Raw genomic sequence first — 27,484 nt, 5'->3', positions numbered from 1 at the left:
TATTTACAAGAGTTAATACATAATAGACTCCTTGACAAGTGAAAGTGAATCTTTTAATTATAGAAAATAATAGGCTAAACACCAAATCTTCCACCAAAATTTCCCTTTAAATGCTAAGGAAAATATTTTGTACTATTTGAGATTCTACAAAGAAAATGTTTTTCAGATTAAGATATCAGAATACCTTAAATAATGCTCACACAGAACTCCACATGAAATTGACTCAACAGCTATCTCTGGGCCCTGGCTTGTTAAAAAAAACTCAATGGACATTAGAACAGAGCATCTGCTAACAGTAAAGTTGCTTGAAGCCCGAATTGGTCATTAAAAGCAAGACACTGCTATAATGTTTAGACTAAATGAATTGATAACATTCTCCTCAAAATAAAAACAATTGATGTTATTGTTGCCAAACTAAAAGGCAGTGATAGGATCAGGCCAAGAGTAGCTTACCAATCTTATTGTCAACTTAACTTATCTAACTAGAGCCTGTTGGTGCTCTGAAACCGTATCAAATCATCTCTCCACTTGATAGTTTGCGCTTCCAACCTAACTTACAGCCCTCACACAACCCTTGTAATTGATGCCAATAAAACAATAACTCATTTCTCATCAAACCTAAGTTTAAGTAAAGGAACTTTTGGGATTCAAATATAAATTAGCTAAGTAATCTGATCAGACGAAAGTGAGGACTGCAGATGCTAGAGATCAGAGTCAAGATTAGAGTGGTGCTGGAAAAGCTCAGTAGGTCAGGCAGCATCCGAGGAGCAGGAAAATCGACATTTTGGGCAGGAGCCCATCATCAGGAATGAGGCTGGGAGCATCCAGGGTGGAGAGATAAATGGGAGGGCGGTGGGTCTGGAGAGGAGGTCGTTAGGAGTGCAATAGGAGGATGGAGGTGGAGATAAAGGTGATAGGTCAGAGAGGAGGGTAGAGTGGATAGCTGGGAAGGAAGATTGGCAGGTAGGACAGGTCTTGAGAATGGTGCTGAGGTGGAAGGTTGGAACTGGGGTAAGGTGTGGGAAGGGAAAGATTAGATTAGATTACTTACAGTGTGGAAACAGGCCCTTCGGCCCAACAAGTCCACACCGACCCGCCGAAGCGTATACCACCCAGACCCATACTCCTACATTTACCCCTTCACCTAGCACTACGGACAATTTAGCATGGTCAATTCACCTGACCTGCACATTTTTGGATTGTGGGAGGAAACCGGAGCACCCGGAGGAAACCCACACAACAAGAGGAAACTGGTGAAGTCCAGTTGAGTTATCAGTAAACTGATAACTCAACCATCAGGGAGCAGATCGCATAACCTACATAACCTATGAGTGAATCATTTGAAATTCTTAGGAAATTTTTAAATGACTTATTATGTACTTTGGTCACAGCAATGAATTCCCAAATCCCAGGTTTTAATCTGCCATTCTAAATCAACTACTAGCAACTATACTTAGTGTGTCAATGCATTCTCCTGACCTCCTTCACAAGAAGGACAGTCTAAAACATATTATCCATGACAACCAAGTCAATATGCAGCATATTTTCAAACTGAATTTTTAAGTAAACATCATATATGCAAACAAAAATACTTCAAATTATAGAGAATGTTTCATTTTTCTTTCCCTATCCTAATTAAATAAAAAATCCAGACTCTTAAGACGCAAAAACAGCTTGCTTGATAAATTATAGCTTTGACTCTAACCTTGGATTACCTTTTCTTTGCAACTGGAAAGCATACTGATGATGCTAAGACAGACTGATTGCACAGAGAGAGCTGGAGACCAGTCTTCTGTCAAAATGGAGAGGCAAATATGTCCATTGCTGTAAACATGAGGATGAACTGGAATATTATCACCAGTGAAAATAACCTAAAAAAAAAAGGGGAAAAATTTCAGTATTGCACAATATTAAGTAATATTTTTGACTAAACTTCATTGCCTGAATGTGTCTATTTTCGCTATTACAAAATTGTCACCGTTTCAGTTTTATTACTCTGTCTATAAACATTTTATAAATTTTTTTGATGCAGATTATACTGCAATTCAGCCCTTTGGGTTGATTAAAACATTGCAATAACTTTGAAGAAACAAACCCTTGGCCACCAGAGTACAAAGTCAGTATTAACAAAATTTACAGTTGTCACTGTTATTACAGCTCTTGATAGATTGCTGGAAAACAAATTTTTGTTTAATTTTTGAACTGGAGACAGAAAAAAATTGTACACATGGCAAAGCTACAAAGCATACTGACTGTGTTTCATGCTTTGCTGTTATTTCACTTCACAGATTGTGTGTCTGGATTGTCATAACAGGGATAATGATCTCAATCTTATGCTGACTTGTCATAAATCAGTACTTCATGCAGCAAAACCTTTAAAACTCCCCAAAAAGCAATAGACTGAATTATGTAAAACTGTTAGATAAGCCAAAGTGAGCCAATATGAAAAAGTTAATAACTTAAATAATGGCAATAGTTCAACATATAATTGGATTTACTACGATTGGGCTCAACAATAGTTAAATGATTAAAAAGAATATTTTTCTTTTCATTTAATGACAATTGCACTTCATTTCATAGTATAAAAGGAAATCAAACCTTTGCTACAACATATGTTCAGTATTTTATCTCAATGTAGACAATTAATTACTGTTCTAAAGTTTATGCAAGTGTTCTGGTGTTCATGTGGATTTCATCCTGTATTACACAGCATTGAATGCTGTAATGCTGAGGTCACTTTAATTTAATACCAACATATTTTTCTATTGTCCTGACAATAATAGAACTTGAAGAGCAAAATAATGTTTTTGTGCATTTAAGGTCTACCAATTTCACCCATTGAAGTATTTCTGTTTTGTCCATTTGAAGTATTTGCATTTCCATACAGATAATAAAAATACTTTAATACTTGATTCTTCTTCACAAAAATGCTTTCAATTTTTTGTGTCTTTGGCTACTAGTTTTCAGACCTATTGATCAATACTATAATTAAAAACTTGTTTCTTCATTTGGTTACTATTATATCTACACACACACACACACGTATGTGAGAGAACACCTATATTTAGCTATTTCAAGCAAAAGGATATATAACAGACCAAAATTTACAGCATTATAACTGACTTCTTCAGAATCCTGACCATCTACATTGTGATAACATTTGTAAAGAAAGAAAGTGGATGATCACACAATTATGCATTTCAGAAAATAGCCCAGAACCAAAAGAAACTCTAGGCAATGAATTTTGAGTCAAAACAATTATGTTTTTACAGTAGCAATGCCCAAAGGCAGTTTTCTTATAAGAGGAAAGATAAAAGTTCACTAATTTTTAAATGAAAAATCAAATGCTGTCCTTAAAGATGATTTTTTTTTGTTCTAATTACTCCACTTCTCCAATTAAAGAAAATAATCATCAGTAAATGTAGCAATATTTTTCTATAGATATCAGTTGCATGATAAATTACAAAGCAAATATTGCAGACAAAGACAACAAAACAACTTATTTCTTCATAGCAATGTTTAAGTCACAATATTTCCGTACTGGTAGAATTTGCACTAAAGGCATCGAGTCTGTATCACCAGGAGTGAAAGTACCCTAAGCCAAATAGGTCTGAAAACTAGTAGCCAAAGACACAAAAAACTGAAAGCATTTTTGTGAAGAAGAATCAAGTATTAAAGTATTTTTAATGTCTGTATGGAAATGCAAATGCTTCAAATGGGCAAAACAGAAATGCTTCAATGGGTGAAATTGGTAGACCTTAAATGCACAAAAACATTATTTTGCTCTTCAAGTTCTATTATTGTCAGGACAGTAGAAAAATATGTTGGTATTAAATTAAAGTGACCTCAGCATTACAGCATTCAATGCTGTGTGATACAGGATGAAATCCACATGAACACCAGAACATGATCTTTCTAGATTATGTACTTGTGAAGCAAAACAAGAGACTAAAGTCTGGTTTCACAAACCAATTTTCAATTGGGTCCCATTTTAACTTGTCACCCAGTTCTCAAGGCCAGTTAGGTACAAGGAGAGAAACGCTGGCCTTGCCACAAACACCCACACTGAATGATTAAATATTTTTAAAAAAATAAATGAAACACCATTAGAAGTAAACAGCAGCAGCAGAGTAACAGAGCACATAATTAAAAGTTCACATATTATAGGTCAATATTCATTAATATCATACAAGTAAGTCTTTTAAAGTACTTTAAATGTATTCATGTAGCTTTCAGCCATGCTGTCCATACTTTCTCTTAGAAGATTCAATGAAACCCTTCTCCCCTTTAACGTGTCCAACACTCCCATTGTAATCAGCCCCTTTCTCCAACCATGTACGTGTTCTGTTTCCCAGATTTTATTGGCCCAAATCAAAGGACACTTATAACAATAGATGAACAAGGAAAAGTCAACAAACTTATCAATACTTTGTTGACACTTGGGTTGGGGAGAGTCAGGTATTTCTGAGTCAGGCTTCTAGGGGTTTGGGATCACTGTAATTGGGTGTGTGTACAAGTTTGGTTCAGTTTAACAGTTACCCAGGTATTAAACTAGATTTAATTGTCCAACTGTCTCTGGGCAACTATTAACTGCAGCAGAATCCTCTGAATTCAGATTTTAAAATGGAGCATTCAAACACTGGTGGAATTGCCCAACAGAATCTTCAATTTCTCAGGCAATTTCCTAAGAATTTGCTGCTTACGGGATTCCATAGAGTCGCAATATTCAACTTTAGTTTGCACTGCAGAAAAAAACCATGTGGCCAGTTGAAAATACAGGCCATTTTTTCACAGTATCAGTTAAAGCTGCTGCTTGCAGATGTTCTACTAAATTATCACCCTTCATTACCCTCTTTAGTTCTTGTTAAACTCTATTTTTATGCTTTTGAAAGTTTGTTCCCAATTGCCAAAATGTTGCTCAATTCATCGAAGACTTGCTTTTAGAAGATCCATGATGGTTTCCGTTGATATATTCACGCATTCTATCATTGGATTACATTCTAAGAGATTTATCATATCTGACTGACTTGTCTATAGTCATTGAATATGTCTATTTTTCCAGTCTTAAAGATATTGCAATAGCTCTTTTTCACTCAATGGTATAATCTGTCAACTTAAGGAAGTTTGATACTCCATTGAAATATATATTATGCACAGTTTTTGTACTGTCTTGCAAGCTGCTACCAAAAGCACACAAAGAACAGCATTATAATAAAAGCAAAGAAACACAGATGCCGGAAATCTGAAACAAAGAAAGAGCTGGAAAAACTCAGTCTGACAAAATCTGTAGAGTGTAATATGGAGTTAACACTATGTCCAGTAACTCTGTCAGAACTGAAAACAGCTGGAAAAGAGGAAGCTATTTACGCTGAGGGTTTGTTTTTTGCAGGGGCAGGGACGGTGTACATACAGCACATGGAGATTGTGTCCAGAGAAGGGGTACAAAACGGATAGACTAATGGTTGAAAATTCATTAGCAGGGCTTGGAGCAATCTATCCAAAACAGGACCTAAGGGTGTGGGAGGAGGATAATGAACACAGAGAAGGATGTTCACATTCTGAAATTGTTAAACTGAATGTTGAGCCCTGAAGGCTTACAGTACTAGGTGGATGATGAGATGTTGCGAGCTAGACAACTAAATGCATCATCCTGTTAGGATGCCATGAGAGAGTGCTTTTAATTGTTTTAAGTTGGGCACTATAACTAAAAGATTTTAACGTGAGCTGTTCTTTCCATTAAATTATCCAACTCATTGCAATGTATATTGCAACTGTTTTCAGTGCTAAGTTAATTCTCTGTAACAACATAGCATGTGGCACATCTCATGTACCAAAATACACAAACTTACTCAGGATATTTATTGAGTTAGAAAGAGACACGAGCAAACAACCTAATCTCTATAGTTCCAAGTACCACTGTTAGCAAAAATAACATTTTCTTTAATGGCACTTTGTTATGGTATTAACAACTTTGCATTTTGAACAAGGGGTAGCAAGCTCCCCCCCAGTCTTTAATGTGAACACTGTCAACTTCTAGCCACCAGGATACATGTACATCAACTGGCCACAAAAAGACATGACCCACTATCACTAGTATCCTTATCTATAGATGAGTAAGGACACCACTTCGACAGGGACAATACATCTATCCTAAGATAAGCCAAAGAGAGATACATGTGAGAATTCTGAAAAGCAGGGCATTCCAACCGAAACTCCATCAACAAACACATTGACTTGGATCTCAATTACTACCCCCTGAGAAAAAGAACTAGAAATGACATCACCACAGGAATTGGCGTCACCAACTCAAAGAAATCTAAACACAAATAGAAAGTGGGCCCTACCACCAGTGCTTCATCTGGAGGCTCACTGATGATGTAACCTAGTATGGTGATGGAATGTCGAAAAATGAGCCTTGCAGCTCAGCGAACAAACCACTGTGAAGTTCTACTTGAAGCATGGCAATGTCTTTCAACTACTTCCAGCAGCTTTCCCTGGATAATTTGCCATTTGAGATTTCAGAAAATAGGACCTGGCCAGGGAGATGCTTTTCAATAATCTGGACGGTGTCCAGTCCATCGAAATTGATTCTGCAGAAGTTTGACCTGAATGCTTGTACAGATGGCTTCAAGGAGAACAACAACTTTGGTGGCCATTCCACTGAATCTGGAAAATGTAGGCAAAGCATTGCTAGTTGAATTTTTCTAGAAGTCTGTGGGTCATTGATCCATAGTCAGGGTCTCACAAAAGGATAAGTGATGACAAATGCTCTCCACATTAGGACTTGTTGAAATCTTTGTTGTCAAACAATTGCTGCTGCAATTTGTAGAAGGTTGAGCTGATGCAATGAATCAGGTGTTTGGGCTTGACTGAATTGGAAGACCTTTCCATTTAGGTTATATTTAACATACACTTCAGTGAGCAGTTAATTGCTGATGAAGTAAATAATTGTCAGGTAGACTGCAAATTGAACGGAGGCTATCACCCAGCTTTGCTTGACACTACTCAAAATTCTGAAGCAGTCTGTTCAGATTTCCTACTCAAGGCAGTTGTCATTATCATGAAACAGTTGCAGGACTGAGGTTTCTTGAACATCTAAATCTCAAAATAGTGACAGTTTATCCATGAAAACACATGATTTCAGTCCAAATGTCTTAATGGTAAGACAGAGTGCATCACAACAGGAAAGAATACCTTGATCTCATTACATTCAATCCCACGTGCCCAAAGACCTGAAGTTTGAGAATCAACCTGATCACATCACTTGAAGACCCTTGGCAAAAAATTGTGATCCTGAGTAGACTTCTTGCTTGATGAGAGGATCAATCCAACATATATATGTATTATATACACATACATACATATAGTGAATTTGGAATAATAAATTATGATAACAGCCTCTTCACTTACGAAGAAATACTCTTTTTGATGTATACCACTAACTTTTCTCTGGTGCTTCAAAGGTGAACCACTGTTAACTGATCTATGACCAATTATTTTACATTAGGTCAATTAAGTCAATCTGATTTTTAGAATTCACTCAAAACTAATCATTTAAGGAAATAATTGTAACTTCATTTATTGTGTCCCTAAGACTAGAATCCCATTTTATTAGTCTAATTCAAAATTCAGAGACCAATGGTTCTTTGACCAGAAATAAGGCTTTTAGAAATCCTGCAGTCTCTAGTCTGTTGAGCAGGAACCACTACTTTTTTTGATCATGTTGCTCAGTATCCTAAGTTTTCAATATTGGTCAGCCAGTACCAACATTCAGAATGGCAAATATCATGATAAATAGTTAATTCAGTAGGCCAGCTAGCCTACTGGGATTACACACAGGGATGGACTCCAGGAAATAAAACTATTCCGAATAAACAATTGGAATGTGTTTCAATATCAGGTCGAGCATGATAAGCTGAATGATAGCTTGCATAGAACTGAAGAGTGTGATAGGAATCTGGAACTCACTGCCTGTAAGGATGGGGCAGGCAGAAATCTTTTTAGCATTTCAGTATTTAGATGTACATCGGCTATACCAAGGCATATAAAACTAGTGGCAATTGCTAGAAAATGGGATTAGAATAGTTAGGTGGTGGTTTTTGACCAATACAGACTTTATTGGCCAAAGGGCCTTCTTCTACGCTGTAGACCTTGATGACTCAAAGCTATTTTCATTAGCTTTCAACTGAAGTTAGAGTCATAGAGCCATAGATCATGGAAGAAGCTTGCAGTCCAAATCATTCATGCTAACCAGATATTCTAAATTAATCCAGTCCCATTTGCCAATTTTGGCCCATATCCCTCTAACCCCTTCCTATGCATATATCCATCCAAGTGCCTTCTAAATGTTGAATTGTAACTGCCTCCACTTTTCCTTTGGCAGCTCATTCTATACGTGCACCACCCTGTGCATGAAAAAGTTGCCCCTCTGGTGCTTTTTAACATCTTTCCCCCTGCACCTGAAACCTGTCATCTCGTTTTGGACTCCCCCACCTAATCCATGCCCCTCACGATTTTATAAACCTCTATAAGGTCACCCCTTAGCCTCCAACACTCCTGTGAAAAGAGTCCAAGCCTCTCCCTTTTGCTCAAACCTTGCAGTCCTGGCAACGTCCTGGCAAATCTTTCCTGCACCCTCTCAAGTTTAATAACGTCTTTCCTATACAAGGGTGACCAGAATTGTACACAATATTGTAAAAGTGACCTCACCAATGTACAGTGCAAACATGACAGCCCAACTCCTATACTCAAATGTTATGACCAGTGAAGGCAAAAGTGCTAAACACTTTTTTCACCATCCTGTCTACCTGGGACTCCACTGGGTCTTTTTGTTCTGCAACATTCTCCAGGGCCCTACAATTCATTGTACAAGTCCTGCCCTGGTTTGCCTTACCAAAATGAAACACCTCATACTTATCTAAATTAAACTCTATTCTGCCACTCCTTGGCCCATCAGATCAACATCCCATTGTAATCTCAGATAACTCTCTTCACTGTCCACTATACCACCAACGTTGGTATTCCTCCTATATTCACATCCAAGTCATTTATATAAATGATGAATTGTGGTCCAAGTTCTGATCCTTGTGGCACACCACTCGAGTCCAGAAAACAACTCTCCACCACCCACTGTCTCCGACCTTCACGCCAATTTTGTATCCAATTGGCTAGATCTACTGGATCCTATGCAACCCAACTTTATTAACCAGTCTACCATGCATAACTTTGTCCAATGCTTTACTGAAGTCCATATAGACAATTATATCGCTCTGCCTTCATCAATCTACTTTCTTACTTCAAACAAAAACCTCAATCAAGATAGTGAGACATGATTTCCCAAACAGAAATCCAAGTTGACTATCTCTAATCAGCCCTTGCCTTTCCAAATGCATGTAAATCCTGTTCTTCAGAATTCCCTTCAACAACGTACCCACCACTGATGTAGGGCTCACTGTAAGCTTTTTCTTACAGCCTTTCTTAAATAATAGCACATTAGTCAACCTCCAGTCTTTTGGCACCTTACCTGTGGCTCTCAAATGATACAAATATCCCAGCAAGGCACCCAGAAATCTCTTCCCTAACTTCCCATAAAGTTGTGGGAAACACCTATTTGGGTCATGGAGACTTATCCAACTTTATGCATTTTAAGACCCTTCTGTAATATGAACTCTTTTCAAGACATCACTATTTATTTCCCCAAGTTCCCTTCTATGTCCTTCTCCACAGTAAATACTGATGCAAAAGACTTGTTTAATATCTCAGCCATCTCCTCTGGTGCTACACATGGATGGCCACATTGACCTTTAAGAGGTACTATTCTGTCCCTGTTACTCCTTTGGCCTTAATGTATTTATAAAATCTCTTTGGATTCTCCTTAACTCTATTTGCCAAAGCTATCTCATGTCCCCTTTTTGCCCTCCTGATTTCCTTAAGTATACACCTACTGCCCTTATTCTCTTCTAGGGATTCACTTGATCCCAGCTGTCTACACCTGAAATATGCCTCCTCCATTTTCTTGACCAGAGTCTCAATTTGCCAAGTCATCCAGCACTCCCTACACCTATCAGCCTTCCCCTTCACACCAACAGGAATACACCATCTCTGAATTCTCATTATCTCATTCTTAAAGGCGCTCCTCTTCCCAACCGTCCTTTTACCTGCTAATAGACTCAAATGTTGAAAGTTCCTGTCTAATACTATCAAAATTGGCCTTAGTCCAATTTAGAATTTTAACTTTTTTGATCAGTTCTACCCTTTTCCATAACTATTTCAAAATTAATAGAATTATAATCACTTGCCTTAAAGTGGTCCCCCACTGACACCTCAGTCACTTGCCTTGTCTTATTTCACAAGAGAAGGTCAAGTACTGCTCCTTCTCTATCAGATACGTCCACTTATTGAATAAGAGAGCTTTCATGAACATATTTAAATTTCTTGATGAGAGTGGTGCTGGAAAAGCACAGCAGGTCAGGCAGCATCTGAGGAGCAGGAAAATCGATGTTTCAGGCAAAAGTCCTTAATCAGGAATAGAGGCAGGGTGCCTGCAGAGTGGAGAGGTAAATAAGAGGAGGGTGGGGGTGGAGAGAAAGTAGCATAGAGTACAATAGGTGAATGGGGGTGGGAATGGAAGTGATCGGTCAGAGAGGAGGTGGAATGGATAGGTGGAAAGGAAGATGGACAGGTAGGGTGGAGTGGATAGGTGGAAAGGAAGGTAGGCAGGTAGGACAGGTTATGAGGGCGGTGCCGAGCAGGAAGGTTTGAGCTGGGTTGAGGTGGGGAAGGGGAAATGAGGAAACTGGTGAAATCCACATTTGATGCCATGGGGTTGAAGTGTTCCGAGGCGGAAGATGAAGCATCCTTCCTCCAGATGTCGGGTGGTGAGGGAGTGGCAGTGGAGGCGGCCCAGGACCTGCATGTCCTCAGCAGAGTGTGAGGGGGAGTTGAAATGTTGGGCCACAGGGCGGTGTGGTTGATTGTTGCGGGTGTCCCGGAGATGTTCCCTAAAGCGCACTGCAAGAAGGCGTCCAGTCTCCCCAATGTAGAGGAGACCGCATTGGGAGTAACGGATACAATCAATGATATTGGTGGATGTGCAGGTAAAACTTTGATGAATGTGGAAAGCTCCTTTGGGGATGAGGAAGTAGGTATGGGCGCAGGTTTGCAATTCCTGCGGTGGCAGGGGAGGGTGTCAAGAAGGGACGGTGGGTTGTTGGGGAGCGTGGACCTGACCCCAGGTAGTCACGGAGGGAACGGTCTTTGCGGAAAGCGGAAATGGGTGGGGAGGGAAATATATCCCTGGCGGTGGGGTCTGTTTGGAAGTGGCGAAAATGTCATCGGATGATGTGGTTTATGCGAAGGTTGGTAGGATGGAAGGTGAGCACCGGGGGGGGTTCTGTCCTTGTTACGGTTGGAGGGTTGGGGTTTGAGGACGGAGGGGCGGGATGTGGACGAGATGCGTTGGAGGGCATCTTTAACCACGTGGGAAGGGAAATTGCGGTCTGTAAAGGAGACGGCCATCTAATGTATTCTGTGGTGGAACTGGTCCTCCTGGGAGCAGATACGGCAGAGCAATTGGGAATACGGGATGGCATTTTTGCAGGAGGTAGGGTGGGAAGAGGTGTAATCCAGGTAGCCGTGGGTTTGTAAAAAATGTCAGTGTCAAGTCGGTCGTCATTAATGGAGATGGAGGTGTCCAGGAAGGGGAGGGAGGTGTCAGAGATGGTCCAGATGAACTTAAGGTCGGGGTGGAATGTGTTGGTGAAGTTGATGAATTGTTCAACCTCCCCACGGGAGCACGAGGTGGCGCTGATGCAGTCATCAATGTAGCAGAGGAAGAGGTGGGGAGTGGTGCCCGTGTAGCTATGGAAGATGGACTGTTCTACGTAGCCAACAAAGAGACAGGCATAGCTGGGGCCCAAACGGGTGCCCATGGCTACCCCTTTGGTCTATAGGAAGTGAATTCTTCCTATTCCAAGCCCATATCACTATGACAGTCCCAGTCTGTGTTTGGAAAGTTAAAATCCCTACCATTACAACCCTATTTTTCTTATAGATATCAGAGACCTCCTTGCATATTTGCTTTTCAATTTCCCGCTGCCTATTGGATAGCCTATAATACAATCCCAACAAGGTGATCGCCCGGTCTTATTTTTAAGTTCCACCAATATAACTTCACTGGACGATCTCCCAGGAATATCCTCCCTATGTACCGCCATAATGTTCACCCTAACCAAAAATTTAACTTGATCAAGAATATATTGGGTCAACCTGTAGAAATGGATGATAAAACATATCAGTTTTCACATGGGTCTTATTTTGAATTTTCACATTATTTTATTCTAATTTTACCTGTTTTCTATTGAATAAACATTCCCTTACAGAAATAAATATTACCACCATCAGGTTCCGTGTACTCACCTGAGGTGAATCAAAAGGGTAACGACCACTGAATTTGAAGAGAAGTTGAAATTTCTCTCCTTCGTATAATGTGCCTGGTGCTCCTTCCATGTCTACAATCCATCTGGAAAACATAAAATAAATTATGTAGTTTACCCAAGAGTCATGCTCTTGGGTACACTAATATTGATCATTGCAATGAGCCATCCAAATATATTACGTTTAGAAATGCACTTTTACTGCAACTGTCTCTACTGTATGACCCTCCTATGACTCAACTAAATACAGGAGGTAATTTATATTATACATGAATGTCAATCTGAAGTGGTCTACATATTGTAAAACCCACTCACTGAATCACAAAAGTGTTGCTATGCAGAAGGTGGCCATTCAGTCCATCATAACTGCACTGCTTCATTAAATGAAGCATAATTACTTCGTGCCAAACTCCTGCTTTACCCACAACGTCACAGATTATCTTGATCCAAATAATCATCCAATGCCCACTTGACTGCTCCATTTGAACCCACATACACTGTACTTCCAGGCATTAGATTCTTTACCCTAATTACTCTGAGTGAGAAGGTGGTTTTTCCTCACTTCATCCTTGTGTCTTTTGCAGATCGATTTACATTTATGCCCTCTTGTTTCTGATCCTTTTAATGAGTGGGAACAGTTTTTCCCTATTCTATCCAATCCACTAACTATAATAAAAAAAATTCTTAGATTTCATAGCCACCTTCTCTTCAAGGAGAATGGCTTCAAATTCTTCAATCTATCTTGACACCTGTAGTTCCTCATCCGTTCTCGTAAACTCCTTCTGCATTCTCTCCAACGTATGTACATTTTTCCAATAATGTGATGCCCAGAACTGTACACAATATTCTCGCTGAGGTCTTACAAGTGTTTTGTACGAGTACAACATTGTGTCTTTGCTGTTGCACTCTATGATTTTGTTAATAAAGGCAACAATACTGGAAAGCTTTACTTTCCTTTCTACTGGTCATACCAGTTTCAATAATCTGCGCACATATACACCTAGGTCACTCTGCTCCTGCACCACCACCACCCATTCCCTTCCCCCCACCCCAAACTTGAAATTATACCCACTATTTAGACCTTAAGACATAGGAGCAGAAGTAGTCCATTCAACCCATCACGTCAGCTCCATCATTCAATGATCATAACTGATCTGATACGCCTCAACTCAACTTTACTACCTTTCCCAACAACTCTTGATCCCCTAACTGATTAAAAACCTACCCCAGCCTTGAAAATTCTTAACTGCTCAGCTTATGCCGCTCTAAATGGTAGAGAATTCCACAGAATCCTAAGAAATTCCTCCTCAATTCTGCCTTCAATGGGCGACTTTCTATTCTGAGTCATGCCCTCTGGTCTCAACCTCTCCCACGAACAAAAAGACTCTCACTGCAACTACCCTGTTCGAATCAAAAAGAGAAATTGCTGGAGAAACTCAGCAGATCTGGCAGTATCTGTGGGGAGAAAACAGAGCAGTTCTAAATAACTTTGTTTTCTCCCGGTCAATTTCTGTTTTTGTTTCAGATTTCCAACATCCACAGTTCTTTGTTCCATTACTCAAAATCTTGCATGTTTCTGTAAGGTCACCTCCCAGTCTTTTAAACTTCAATGAGTACAAGCACAACCTACTCAACATTTCAGGAGAAAATATTATGTTGCCTTTCAACGTTCTTCCTACCAAAATGCAACACCTCTCACTTCTCTGTCCTGAAACTCATGTGCCACCAATCTGTCTACTCTGCCAACGTATACTTATTCGTCTGGAGTTCTACACCATCCTTCTCACAGTTTGCAATTCTCCCAGGTTCTGCATCATCTGCAAACTTTGAAACTGCCCTCTGCACATTAAGACCTAGATCATTAACATATATAAAGGTAAAGCAAGAGTCTCAATACCGACTCTGAGGGAACTCCACTACAAACTCATTCAGCCAAAAAAAATCCGTTGATCATTACTCTATTTCTTATCGCTCAGCCAATTTGTATCCATGGTGTTCCTGACTCTCTCATTTCATGACCTATAACTTTCCTCATGTCTGATGTGCGGCCACTTTTAACAGGCATCTTCTGAAAGTCCATGAACACCATATCAACGACACTGCCCTCACGGAGTCTGTTAACTTGTCATAAAAATTCCAGCAAGGTTGTTTAACATTAATTCCCCTTCAGTAATCCATGCGGTCTCTTCCTAATCAATCCATATTTTTCATGTAACTAATAATTCTATCCTGATTAGGAATTTCTCCAACATTGAACTTAAGCTGATTGGTCTATAATTGTTGGGCTAATCTTTATGACTTGTCTTAAAGAAGGCTGCAATGTTTGCAATTTTCCAGTCTCTGGACCCTAGTGAAGACTGAAAGATTGTGGCCAGTACCCCTTCCAATTCCACACTCACTTGCTACAAAATCCTTGGATGCATCTCATTCGGTCCTGGCACCTTGTCAAATTTAAGCACCAACAATCTATCCAACAAGTCTTTCCTATCAATTTTGAACTTCTATTGATCGAGTCCCATCCTCTGGAACCGTGGCTTGGGTAGTATCTCTCTGGTAAAGACAGATGCAAAATATTCATTTAACCCCTCAGCTATAAACCCCTATTGCCAGGTGTAAATGTCTTTTCTCATCCCTTCGTGGCCTTATTCCTCTTTTTACCACCCTTTTACTATTTGTATGGCCATAGGAGGCTTTAGGGCCTTCTTCGTGTCAGTTATTAGCCTTTTCTCATGGTTTTACTTTGTTTCGCGGGGGTTTTTTTTTGCATCTCCCCTCCGAAGCTTCAATATTCCACTTGGTTCTCAATTTTATTTTCTAAATGAGATTTATTATAAGCCACATTATTTCTTCTTAACCTTTACTTCTACCTCAGGAAGCTCTAGATATGCCTGTTCTAGCTTTCCCATTTGAAGGAGTATACTTCGACTGTAACTAAACCATCTCTGCTTTGAAAGTAGCCCATTGTTCAGTTACTGTTTTGCCTGCCAACCTCTCAATCCAGTCAATCCTGCCCAACTCTGTTCTTGCCCCACTGAAACCTACTCTCTGCCAACTCATTTTTCTAGCTCTAGTTTGTTGCATTTCATTCTCCACCATCTTCCTGAATCTTATGATTCAATTATCACTGTCTCCTAAATCTCCCCAACTCTCACTTGATCCACTTGACCCCCTAATTTGCAAGAACCAGGTCCAACAAAGCAATTCAATTTTCATCCCACTGATTTGGTCTGCAATCCCTGCATAACTAAACAATTCACACTGTACAGGCTCACAGGCCTGCTGATCACAGGATTTCTCAGAACTAACAGCTGACCCATGTTCTGCCTCAGCAGATTTAAAACATTCAGGCTTACAGTATTCAGAGCACAGACTTGTGCATGGTTCCTATCTCCCCACTTGGAGTAAGGCACGATGCCAACACCATCTCTTAATGACATGAAATGCGCACTAGACTGCGATGGCCACCACAATCTAGCCTAATCCTGCCTTATGTTGTGCATGTATGTTTGCTTCAACAAAAGTCATTAATGGCAGCATTTTTACATTTCCAGCTGAAATCTGCCAGCAGGGCAAGCTAAACTTAGAACTTGGGTCATCGACATGGCTCAGAAAATCAAAATATTGATTTGCAGAAGTTCAAAGGATACTTGATATAATTCAGACTGTTGGATAATATTGTACATTCGAGTCATTTCACAAAGCCAATCAATTTTGCCAATGACATAAAAGGGTGTTTGCCTGCATCTATACCCTGCTAAGTCAGCTGTCTGCCACATACACCAGTCATTTTAGATGGCTGAAAACACTTTCAAAACCACTACAATCGTGCTAAACCATTATTTATTTTTCCAAGCAATTATAATTCCAGAAACAGAAATGAAATGAACTGCAGAGGAAGCCATTTGAATAATCGAGTCGGTTGGTTCTTTCAAAGAACAATCCCTTCCCCCAACGCTTACCCCACATTCCTACAATTTCTTCTCTTTCAGGATTTAGCCAATTCTCTTTTGAAGGCTACAATTGAATTTGTATCCACTACATTATCAGGCAGCGCATGCCAATATTAACTATGTTCAAACAGTTTTTTTTAATCCTACTGACTCTGATTCTTTCATCAATCCTACGTATGTTTGTCCTCTGGTTATCAACCATCCAGGCATTGGAAACAGTTTCTCTTTTTTACTCAAAATATTTGTTAATTTTAATCATATCTAATTTCCTCAGCTTCTTTTTTCTAAACAGGAAAACAGATACTCTCCGGGCTATCCAGGCTTACATTTGAAACACTGACCAAAGTAGTCAGGCCCTTGTTCTAAGTGTGGTATGCAGAATTGGACACAATATTCTAACTAGGAGTACTTTACAATGATAATAGAATAACTTATTGAATTTGGTGTTCCATAAACAGAAACATAACGCCTACAATTAACTGTGTAGCCAAGTTTAAAAGTTTGTGGTCAAGCAACTTTCTGCTCTTCTACTATATTTAAAATTATACCACTCTGTTTGTATTGTTTCTCCTCATTCTTTGCAAAATTTATCACCTCATACACTTCCACATAAAATTTAATCTGCCGTGCGACCACCCATCTCCAGATAATGCCTAGAGTTTTCTTCCGTAAAGCCACACCACGGCCAAGTTTTGCGTCACTTGCAAGTTTCAATATGGCTTGCAGTATCTTCAAGACAAACATAGGTCAAAAATGCAATGGCCATGGTACTGAACTGTGGCAGACATTGAAAAGCACACTGCAGAGTCCAAAAACAAATCTAGAGAACACAGAACAGTACAGCACATGAATAGGCCTTTTGATTGATGATAGTGCCAATCTAAACTAATCCCATCTGCTTGCACTTGCCCTGTATCTGTCAATGCCCTGCCTGTTTGAGTCCAAATGTTGCTATCACATCTACATTTATCACCTCGCTGGCAGTGCGTTCCAGGCACCTACCTACTACCCCCCAAAAAAAAACTTGTCTTGCATATCTCCTTTAGAGTTTAACCCTCTCACATTACACCTATGCCCTTTAGCATCTGACATTTCCACCCTGGGAAAAAAAAGACTCCAACTATCTACTCAAATCATTCCTGTCAATGTTATACACTTGTATAAGGCCAACCCTCAGCCTCTGATAATCCAACAAAAACAATCCAAGTTTGTTCAACCTCTCCTTTGGCTAATACATTCCAATCCAGCTGACATCCTGGTCAACCTCTTTTGCCCTTCTCTAAAGACTCAATTTCTTTCCTATAAAGCTTAAGGTGAAGGAACCCTTTTTGATTGAATTTACTCTGCAATTTGAAAGGGAGAAGACAGAATCAGATAAAATGGTATTTCGGTTGAATAAAGGCAACTACAGAGGCATGAGGGAGGAGCTGGGTAGAATTGACTGGGAGAGGAGCCTAGCAGGAAAGACAGTGGAACAGCAATGGCAGGAGTTTGTGGGAGTAATTCAGGGGACACAGCAGAGATTCATCCCAAGGAAAAGGAAGCATGGTACAAGGAGGATAACCATGGCTGACTAGGGAAGTCAAGGATAGTATAAAAGCATATAATGTGGCAAAGGGCAGTGGGAAACCAGAGGATTGGGAAACTTACAAAGACCAACAGAAGGCAACAATAAAAAAAAGGAGCGAGAAGATTAAATATTAAGTTAAGTTAGCCAGTAATATAAAGGAAGACTGCAAGAGTTTCTTTAGATATATAAAGGGCAAAAGAGAGGCAAAAGTGGACATTGGACTGCTGGAAAGTGATGCCAGAGAGATGGTGATGGGGAACAAGAAAATGGCTGAGGAACTGAGAAATTACTTTGTGTCAGTCTTTGTAGTGGAAGACTCGAGTAATATCCGAAAAATTCAAGAGACAGACCTGAATATGGTGGCCACCACGAAGGAGAAGGTGCTAGAAAAACTGATAAATCACCTGAACCAGATGGACTAGACCCTAGAATTCAAAGGGAGACAGCTGAAGAGATAGTGGAGGTGTTAGTGGTGATCTTTCAGCAATTGCTAGGATCAGGGAGAGTTCCAGAGGACTGGTAAATCACTAACATGACACCCCTATTTAAAAAACGAGTAAGGCAAAAGATGGAAAATTACAGACTGATTAGCCTAACCTAAGTCATGGGTAAGATCCTGGAATCAATCCACTGTGAAGGATGTGATTTCTGAATACTTGGAAGTGTACAGTAAACTAGGACAAAGTCAGCATGGCTTCATTAAATGGAGATCATGCCTGACAAATCTGAGGAAGCAATGAACAGGGTAGACTAAGGACAGCCAATGGATGTTATCTACCTGGACTTCAAGAAGGCCTTTGACAAAGTGCCACACAGGAGGCTATTGAGTAAGATTAGGGCCCATGGTGTCAGAGGCTAGCATGGATAGAAGCTTGGCTGTCTAACAAAAAGCAGAGAGTGAGGATAAAAGGGTCCTCCTCAGGACGGCAGCCAGTGACAAGTAGTTCCACAAAGCTCAGTTTTGGGACCACAACGTTTCACATTAACGATCTAGATGAAGGAACTGAGGACATTTCGGCTAAGTTTGCAGATGAAACAACGATAGGTAGAGGGACAGGTGGCTGCAGAAGGACTTGGATATGTACGGAGAATCAGCAAAAATGGCAGATGGAGTACAAAGTGTGAAAGTGTAAAGTCATGCACTGTGGTTGGAAGAATGGAGGCATGGACTATTTTCTAAATGGTGAGAAAATTTAGAAGTCTGAAATGCAAAGAGACTTGGGACTTCGAGTCCAGGATTCTCTCGAGGTAAACTTTCAGGTTAAGTCTGTAGTTAGGAAGACAAATATAATAATGGCATTTATTTTGAGATACTTGAATATAGAAGCAAGGATGTACTTCTGAGGTTCTATAAGGCTCTGGTTGGACCACATTTGGAGTATTATGTGCAGTTTTGGGCCCAATATCTTAGGAAGGATGTACTGGCCCTGGAGCATATTCACAGGAGGTTCACGAGAATGGTCCCAGGGATGAAAAGCTTAACATATGAGGAACTTTTAAGGACTCAGGGTTTATACTCTATGGAGTTTAAAAGTATGAGGGGAGATTCCTTATACAGAATACTGGACAGAGTAGATGTTGGGAAGATATTTCCATTGGTAGGAGAAACTAAGACCAGAGGGCATAGCCTTAGAACAAAGGGAAGACCTGTAAAACGGAGAGGAGGAGAAACTTCTCCAGCCAGATAGTGGTGAATCTACAGAATTTATTGCCACAGAAGACTGTGGAGGCCAGGTCATCGAGTATATTTAAGACTGAGACAGATAGGTTCTTGAGTATCAAGGGGATCAAGGGTTACAGGGAGAAAGCAGGAAAATGGGGATGAGAAACTTATCATAATCGAATGGCAGAGCAGACTCAATGGGCTGAATGGTCTAATTTCAGCTCCTAAGTCTTATGGTCTTATTGTGTAGCAACTAGAACTGCATACAATACTCCAAATGGGGCCTCACTCAACTTTTATACAGCTGCAACATGATTTATCAAGCAATGATCCTTGTGGAACCCCACCGGTCACAAATCTCCAGTTAGAAAAACCTCTCCATTACTCCCCTCCATCGTCTAATTTACCAACTCACCATGGATCCCAAATGACAATCTCCTGGACCAGTGTACAGGAACTGTCAAATGCTTTAGTAAAAGTCCACACAGATTACAAACACATCAACCATCTTCATCCTTTCCTCAAAAAACTCAATCAAATTTGAGACAAGACCACACTGCACAAAGCCATGCTGACTATCAAAATCAGTCCATTCTTCTCTAAATGCAAAGAAATCCTGTTCCTAAGAATCTTCGCACATAACTCTCTTTTCCAACACCTCCCCCTGCAATGCAACACTCACTTGCCTTTAATTTCCAGGATTTTCCCTGCTGCACTTCTTGAACAAAGAAACAACATTGAACATTTTCCAGTTTTCCGGGACCTTATGTATGGCTAAAGAGGATACAAGATCACTGTCAGAGACTTGGAACACTGTACTGTGAAACTGGAACCACTTGAACGTTCTGATTCAATTATCTTACAGTATGAATCCCCATTCATTTGGTAATGACAAGCTACTTGCAGAACATTGGAAGATTTAAAAAACTTCTTTCAAGCTTTTACAATCTAGTTATGAATATGCTGTATGGTGACACACAAAGTAAACCAGACAGACTTCCATATCTCCTAGGAGATAGTGAGAATTGCAGATGCTGGAGAGTCAGAGTAGATAAAGAGTGGAGCTAGAAAAAGCACAGCGGTCAAACAGCATCAGAGGAGAAGGGGAGGCAACATTTCAGCTCAGAGCCTTGCATCAGGACTGGGGGAGAGAACAGAGATGCAAAGTTAATAAAAGGAGGGGGCTGGGGGAAAGGTGGGTGGGATGGCAATAGGTGGATGTAGGTAGGTGGTTAGTGGGAAGGAAGTTGGATAGGTAGGGTCAGGTTAAGGGGGCAGGGTGGACAGGGAAGGCTGGGACTGGGAGATTTGGAAGCTGGTGAATTCTGTTAAGATCGTATAGTTGTAAGCTCCTGAGGCAGATGAGAAGTTGTTCTTCCTCCAGTTTGTACGTAGCCTTGTGTTGACGGTGGAGGCAACCTGACTTGGACATGTCGTCTAGGAGGGGGAGTTGAAATGGATGGCAACCGGAAAGTGGGGTTGAAGAAAGAATGTGGCCCATCAATGTTCCCTGAAGTGCTTCCGAGTTTGCGCTCAGTCTCTCCGATGTGGAGGAGATTGCACTGAAAGCAATGGATGCAATAAATCAGGTTAGAGAAAATGAACATGATGGGAAATTGCAATCCTTGAAGTAGAAGGACATCTGGGATGTCCTGGGGTAGAACTGCTCATCCTGGGAGCAGATACAGCGGAGGCGGAGAAATTGGGAGTATGAGATCGTATTTTTGCCCGAGGGAGTGGCTTGGCTTGGCTTGGCACCTCCAGTGGATTTGTAATAGATCCTATAAATATTGTGTATTTTTCACAACTGGACAAGAAGATGGGATTTACTTATCTGAACAACCGTCTTTAGCTATAGTGCAATAAGCAACAATGGACTTTAATAGTACTGAGGCAAGGATAGCAGGCCTTTGTTGGAAGAGGAGACAGTGAGAACTGCAAATGCTGGAGATCAGAGTTGAAAAGTGTAGTGCTAGAAAAGCACAGGTCAAGTGAGCATCTGAGGAGCATTCCTGATGAAGGGCTTATGCCCGAAATGTCAACTCTCCTGCTCCTCAGATGCTGCTTGACCTGCTGTGCTTTTCCAGCACCGCACTTTTCGACTCAGATTTCCAGCATCTGCAGTCCTCACTTACTCCTAGCTGTTGTAACCTTACTGCAAAGAATCTTCCAAGGAAGCCCACATGAAAGACATTCTCCTCCTCCCTCTACAAGGATCTCAGTGAGTCTCTCTTTCACTGCACCACCTCCCTCTCCAGGTCTTCTCTTCCCTGAAGCAGACCTGCTACTACAGCCACATCTCCTTCCTCAACAATCCTGAAGAAGGGCTTATGCCCGAAGCATCGACTCTCCTGCTTCTTGACCCACTGTGCTTTTCCAGTGCCACACTTTTTGACTTGGGTAGAAAAGTAATGGGATCCAGTAAATGCAATTTAAAATAAGTCTCAATGAAATAGTAAAAATACAGCAATTAATGCTATTTTTTGAAATCATGGAAATACCAAATTTTTGAATACATTCAATTTTAATTTATTTTCCAATGGTCAAGGGATCCACAGATATTGCTCAGTAATGTGAGCCTTAAACAGCAGGTATTAATATTTTATGTCAGTGTTACTTTTAAAATAATGACTTTAACGTGTAACTTTTTTTATTCATTCACAGAATAAGGGAGTCACTGCCTTGGCATCCATTATTGTCCATCCCTAATTGCCTGGAGGACAGTTAAGAGTCAACCACATTGCTGTGGGTCAGGAGTGATATGTAGACCAGATCACGGTCCTGGATTAGTGGTGCTGGAAGAGCAAAGCAGCTCAGTCAGCATCCAAGGAGCTTCGAAATCGACGTTTTGGGCAAAAGCCCTTCATCAGGAATAAAGGCAGTGAGCCTGAAGCGTGGAGAGATAACTAGAGGAGAGTGGGGGTGTGGAGAAAATATCACGTGCAGTTTCCTTCCCTCAAGGACATTAGTGAGCCAGATGCAATGGATTCATGGCAATCGTTAGACTCCTAATTCCAAAATTTGAACCCAGATCTCCAGACATTATCACTGTACTGTTAATCCAGAGGCAATATTACTAAGCTATCACCTCCCTTGTGAAGCCTTGGAGCAAAGATCTTGACTGGCAGCTTTGGGAGCTCTGGATTAAGTACCTCCAGCTTGTGAGTGCAATCTTGAGTTCTCAGTTACTTGTCGTTTTAACTGAGTGCCTCATTTCCATACTGACTGTGGTATCATACAGCATTCCAAGAAAGGTTAATGTAAACTTAAGAAACAGAATCTAATTTATTAAACACTAACAGTCCTCCTGACTCATGACAGTCCAGCAATTTCAGATCAACTTGTGTCTCCATATTCCCAGACCACAGCTGATTAATACCATTTATACCTTCTCTTTATAGCATCATAATTTTCCTCAGTCAGAGTCGGTGTGGGCTTGTTGGGCCAAAGGGCCTGTTTCCTCACTGTAGGGAATCTAATCTAATCTAATAAGCGTTGTCTTTCAGATGACAAACTAAACTCAGGGCCTGCCTGCTTTCTCAAGGTTAAAGATCCCACAGCACCATTTTAAATAAGAGCAGGGGAATTTTGCCCAATATTTATTCCTCAATCAACGTTACATAAAGGTTATCTGGTCATTACCAAATTGCTGTTTGTCGGAGTTCGCTGTACTTGGCGTGCTGTGTTCCCACAATACACATAATTGCACTTCAAGTACTTGCCTGAAAGGTACTTTGGGAAGTCAAGTAGTCTTAAAGACACCATGTATCACATTTCTTTCTCATTTATGAAAACATATTATTGCTTTTAACAACTTGCTGTAACTCAGAGCAAGTTTCCCATTTTTTTTAGAACTAGTATGTTTGTTATTTGCACTAGGCTAGGGACAGAAAATGAAAATGAAGCCGTTCAAATGTTATTCATTCAGAGCAGAACTGTCACAAGCCTTTTACACAAACAGATATCAAAAATATATTAAAAATCCAAAAGACCTGGAAATCAAACAAAAACGGAAATTGCTGGAAAAGTCAGCAGATCTGGCAGCATTTATGGAGAGAAATCAGAGTTAATATTTTGGGTCCAGTGATCCTCCTTCAGAACTGATGTTAGCTTAGAAAAGATTATGCAGAACACAGGGTGGGGGAATGGGGTAAGGAGTGAAAGATAGGTGGGGAGAGACAGAAGGACAGTTGGACAAATGAGGGGGACGAGAAAGGGAGTTGGAGGATGGGAAGGGAGCTTATTTGAAATTGGAGATTTCAATGTTGAGGCTGCCCAGGCAGAAGATGAGGTATTGTTCCTCCAATTTGTAGTGTGATTCACTGTGGCAATGGAAGAGGCCAAGGATGGTCATGTCAGAGAGGGGAAGGGGAATTGAAACGGGCAGTTACTGGGAGGTCAGGTCAGCCCTTGCCGGCCCGACTGAGACGCTCAGCAAAATGAACCCTTAGTTCACATTTGGTCTCACTGATGTAAAGACCACATCGGGAGCACCGGATACAGTAAAGAAGGTTGGAGGAGAGGCATTGGGACCTCTGTCTCACTTGGTAGGACTAGTTGTGGCCCTGGATGGAGGCGAGAGGGGTGGCGTGCTTGCAGATTTTGCATCTTTTAGGGTTGCAAGGGAAGGTACAGGGGTTTTTTGGGGGGGGGGGGGCGGTATGTTGTTCTTGGTGGTGGGGTCTAGTTGGAGTTGGCGGACTTGTTCAAGGATGATGCATTGGATGCAGAGACTGGTGTGGTGGAAGCTGAGGACAAGGGGGATGCTGTCTTTAATGTGTTTTGTGGGGGGGCGGCGGGGAGTACTTAACAGTCGTGAAGTGGGGAATGGAGAAGGTATGGTGGAGGGCTGTCTGGGTGACAGAGGTGGGAAAAGCACATTGTTCAACATAGGTGGGCATCTGGGATGCTTAGGAGTGGAATATCACCTGATCTGAGCAGATGCGACGGAGATGGAGGAACTGGGAAAATGGGATGGAATTCATGCAGGATACTGGGGGGAGGAGGTGTAGTCCAGGTAGTCTGGGAGGAGGTGTAGTCCAGGGAGTCTATGGATTTATAGTAAACATCTATCCATAGACTGTCACTGGAGATGGAATCAATAGCTGCTAATGGGGGCTATTTGTGGCTAACAATGGATTGTGTGCAATAGTAGACGATGTGATAAGGTTTGGCGTGTGGGGATTAGGATAAGGACATGGAAGAAAATGTCTCAAGCCCTAATATTGATCGCAATATCGAGTCCAGAAAACTGCAAAGTTCCCAAATGAAAAATGAGGTGCTTGAGCACTGCAGCAAGCCTGAGACAGAGATGTTGGCCTGGGAATAAGGTGGCATGTTGAAGTAGCAAACAATTGGAAATTTCCGGTTACCATCCTCCAAGGTACACTTCAGGACAGGCAACAAAGCAAAGTGGCCAAGCAGAGGCTGAAAGCCGAGTTTAGTACCCATGAGGATTGGCCTCAACCGGGATCTTGGTTCATGTCACTCTACAAGTGACCCCACTACACTATACACACTTTCACATGCACAAGCACACATACATACACACACACAAGTTTATGGGTTGAATTTGTATTTAAAGAATTATACTTGCACATACATTCTATTTTGCTCAAAAGATGCACAATCTGCAGGCAGTCAATACGTGTAATATTTTGTAAATTCCACTTTGGAAATGGAACTAGCCTGACTCAGTGCCCACACCTTCAGCACCGACCCAACAGTGCGACGCCCCCTCAGCATCGACCCGCCAATGCCCCCTCAGCGCCAACCCTCTGACAGTGTGGCGCTCCCTCCTTTCACCCTCCGATAGTGCCACTTTCCCTCTGACAGTGCGACGCTCCCTCAGCTGTGACCCTCTGACAGTGTGGTGCTCCCTTAATGCTGACCCTCCAACAGTGCTGCCCTCCTTCAGCACTCACCCTCCGAAAGTGCGGCACCTCCTCAGCACTTATCTTCCGACAGTGTGTAGTCCCTCAGCACTGACCCTCCAACAATACAGCGCTCCCTCAGTGCTGACCCCCAATAGTGTGGTGCTCTGTCAGCGCTGACTCACCAACAGTGCGCGCTCCCTCAGCGCTGACCCTCCGACAGTGCAACACTTCTTTGCAGGTCAGTACTGAACTGCTAAAGTTTCAGCACCCATAGAATGGAAAGAAAGAACAATTACATTGCTGAAAGAGGCTATTTACTGTTCTGTCTGTCTCTCTGACAGAGCAGTTCACCTTTTTTGCAATCTCCCATCTTCTCCCCAAAACCCTGCACATTCTTCCTTTTCAGAGAAAGGTGAAGTTCTGTTTGGAGTGCCTTGACTGAAAATCTGCCTCCACTAAATACTCTGGTGATTCACTTCACATCCTAACCCCTCAGTGCTTGGAAGCATTTTCCACCTTAATTATGCACACTCCTTTCGATCCTTTTACCAATTGGAATAGTTTCTTCTACCTACTCCTCTGTTAAATACTTCACCCTTCACTCTTGTTGTGGGGGAAATCACCAGCCTCGGAGTCAGAGTTGGGTAAAACGACAGAGTTTATTGTACGAGGAAATACCGGAGCTCCGGGGAGAGAAAGACACCAACAGCACAGTGGTCAGCTGAGAGTCTTCTCTCAACCCCAGTTTTCCCTGCAGCGTCGGAGGCTGAGTGGTGACCTTATAAAAGTTAACAAAATTATGAGGGGCATGGATAGGATAAATAGACAAAGTCTTTTCCCTTGGGTCGGGGAGTCTAGAACTAGAGGGCATAGGTTTAGGGTGAGAGGGGAAAGATATAAAAGAGACCTAAGGGGCAACTTTTTCACACAGAGGGTGGTACGTATATGGAATGAGCTGCCAGAGAATGTGATGGAGTCTGGTACAATTGCAACATTTAAGAGGCATTTGGATGGGTATACGAATAGGAAGGGTTTGGAGGGATATGGGCCGGGTGCTGGCAGATGGGACTAGATTGGGTTGGGATATCTGGTCAGCATGTACAGGTTGGACCGAAGGGTCTGTTTCCATGCTGTACATCTCTATGACTCTATGACTCAAAATTGTGAAAAATACAGACTCTGACCTCACACCTTTAATGCATTGTCTGAGCTGAGATGTCACCTTTTGTTATAAAACCTTAAGTTATCTCGAGAAGGTGACTTAAAAGTAATTATGGGATTTACAAATTACCGAATCAAAACTTAACAACCCATTCTAAAAGATGAAAGACTTAACAATCCAGGTTTGTTCAATATGTCATTACAATTTCATGACGCTGTTACCTTTTGCTATATATTCCGTGTTTTATGATCTTATTCTTCACAACCACCTGAAGGAGCAGTGCTCCGAAAGCTAGTGCTTCCAAATAAACCTGTTGGACTATAACCAGGTGAGGACAAGGGGACCTTATTGCTATTGTGGGAGGGAAGAGAGGGCTGAATGTGGTGTATGGCTCAGAACTGGCTGAGGGCCCTGTCTAATATGGTGCTGGGGAATCCTCAGTTGAGGAAGGTGGTAAACATTTCAGGGATCCTCTTGTTGAAGCTGACGTCATCAAAACAGATGTGACGGAGATGGAGGAACTGAAGAGAATGGAATAGAATCTTTACAGGAAGCATGGTGCGAGGATGTATAGTCAAGGTAACTATTGACCAACCTATCCCCAGAAATGGCAATAGAGGTGTTGAGGAAGGGAAGGGAGGAGTCAAAGATGGATCAGGTGAAGGGTAGAAATTGGAAGTGAAATCCATAAACTTTTCCAATTCCGGATAAGACAGGAAAACAGAATAGGACTGTTCCACATACCCCACAATGACGCATAACTGGGCCCATACGGGTACCACATGGCCACCCATTTGACCTAAAGTGACAGTTGTTCAAAGAGAAGTTG

At 41.3% G+C, this 27,484-nt stretch overlaps 1 protein-coding gene across 2 annotated transcripts in view; it reads right to left on the bottom strand.

The window, feature by feature from the left end:
- ube2wb (ubiquitin conjugating enzyme E2 Wb) overlaps nucleotides 1-27,484 on the bottom strand; it is a 62,641-nt gene that overhangs the window by 19,719 nt on the left and 15,438 nt on the right. Inside the window, exons 3-4 of one of the 2 annotated variants that reach the window (XR_011960735.1) lie at nucleotides 12,418-12,520; nucleotides 1,706-1,871 (exon numbers count right to left, since the gene is read on the bottom strand). Coding sequence is in view for 1 of the 2 variants with exons in the window: in XM_072571388.1 (XP_072427489.1) it covers nucleotides 1,716-1,871; nucleotides 12,418-12,520 (259 nt within the window). In the remaining variant the exon portion in view is untranslated. The remainder of the gene's footprint in view (nucleotides 1-1,705; nucleotides 1,872-12,417; nucleotides 12,521-27,484) is intronic. The other variant, XM_072571388.1, reaches the window with a different exon arrangement.

Source organism: Chiloscyllium punctatum, chromosome 5 (genome assembly GCF_047496795.1).
Source record: "Chiloscyllium punctatum isolate Juve2018m chromosome 5, sChiPun1.3, whole genome shotgun sequence".
In the NCBI taxonomy this organism is placed as follows: domain Eukaryota; kingdom Metazoa; phylum Chordata; class Chondrichthyes; order Orectolobiformes; family Hemiscylliidae; genus Chiloscyllium; species Chiloscyllium punctatum.
Note: the sequence above shows the minus strand (reverse complement) of the source record. Positions and strands in the feature narration are given on the sequence as shown.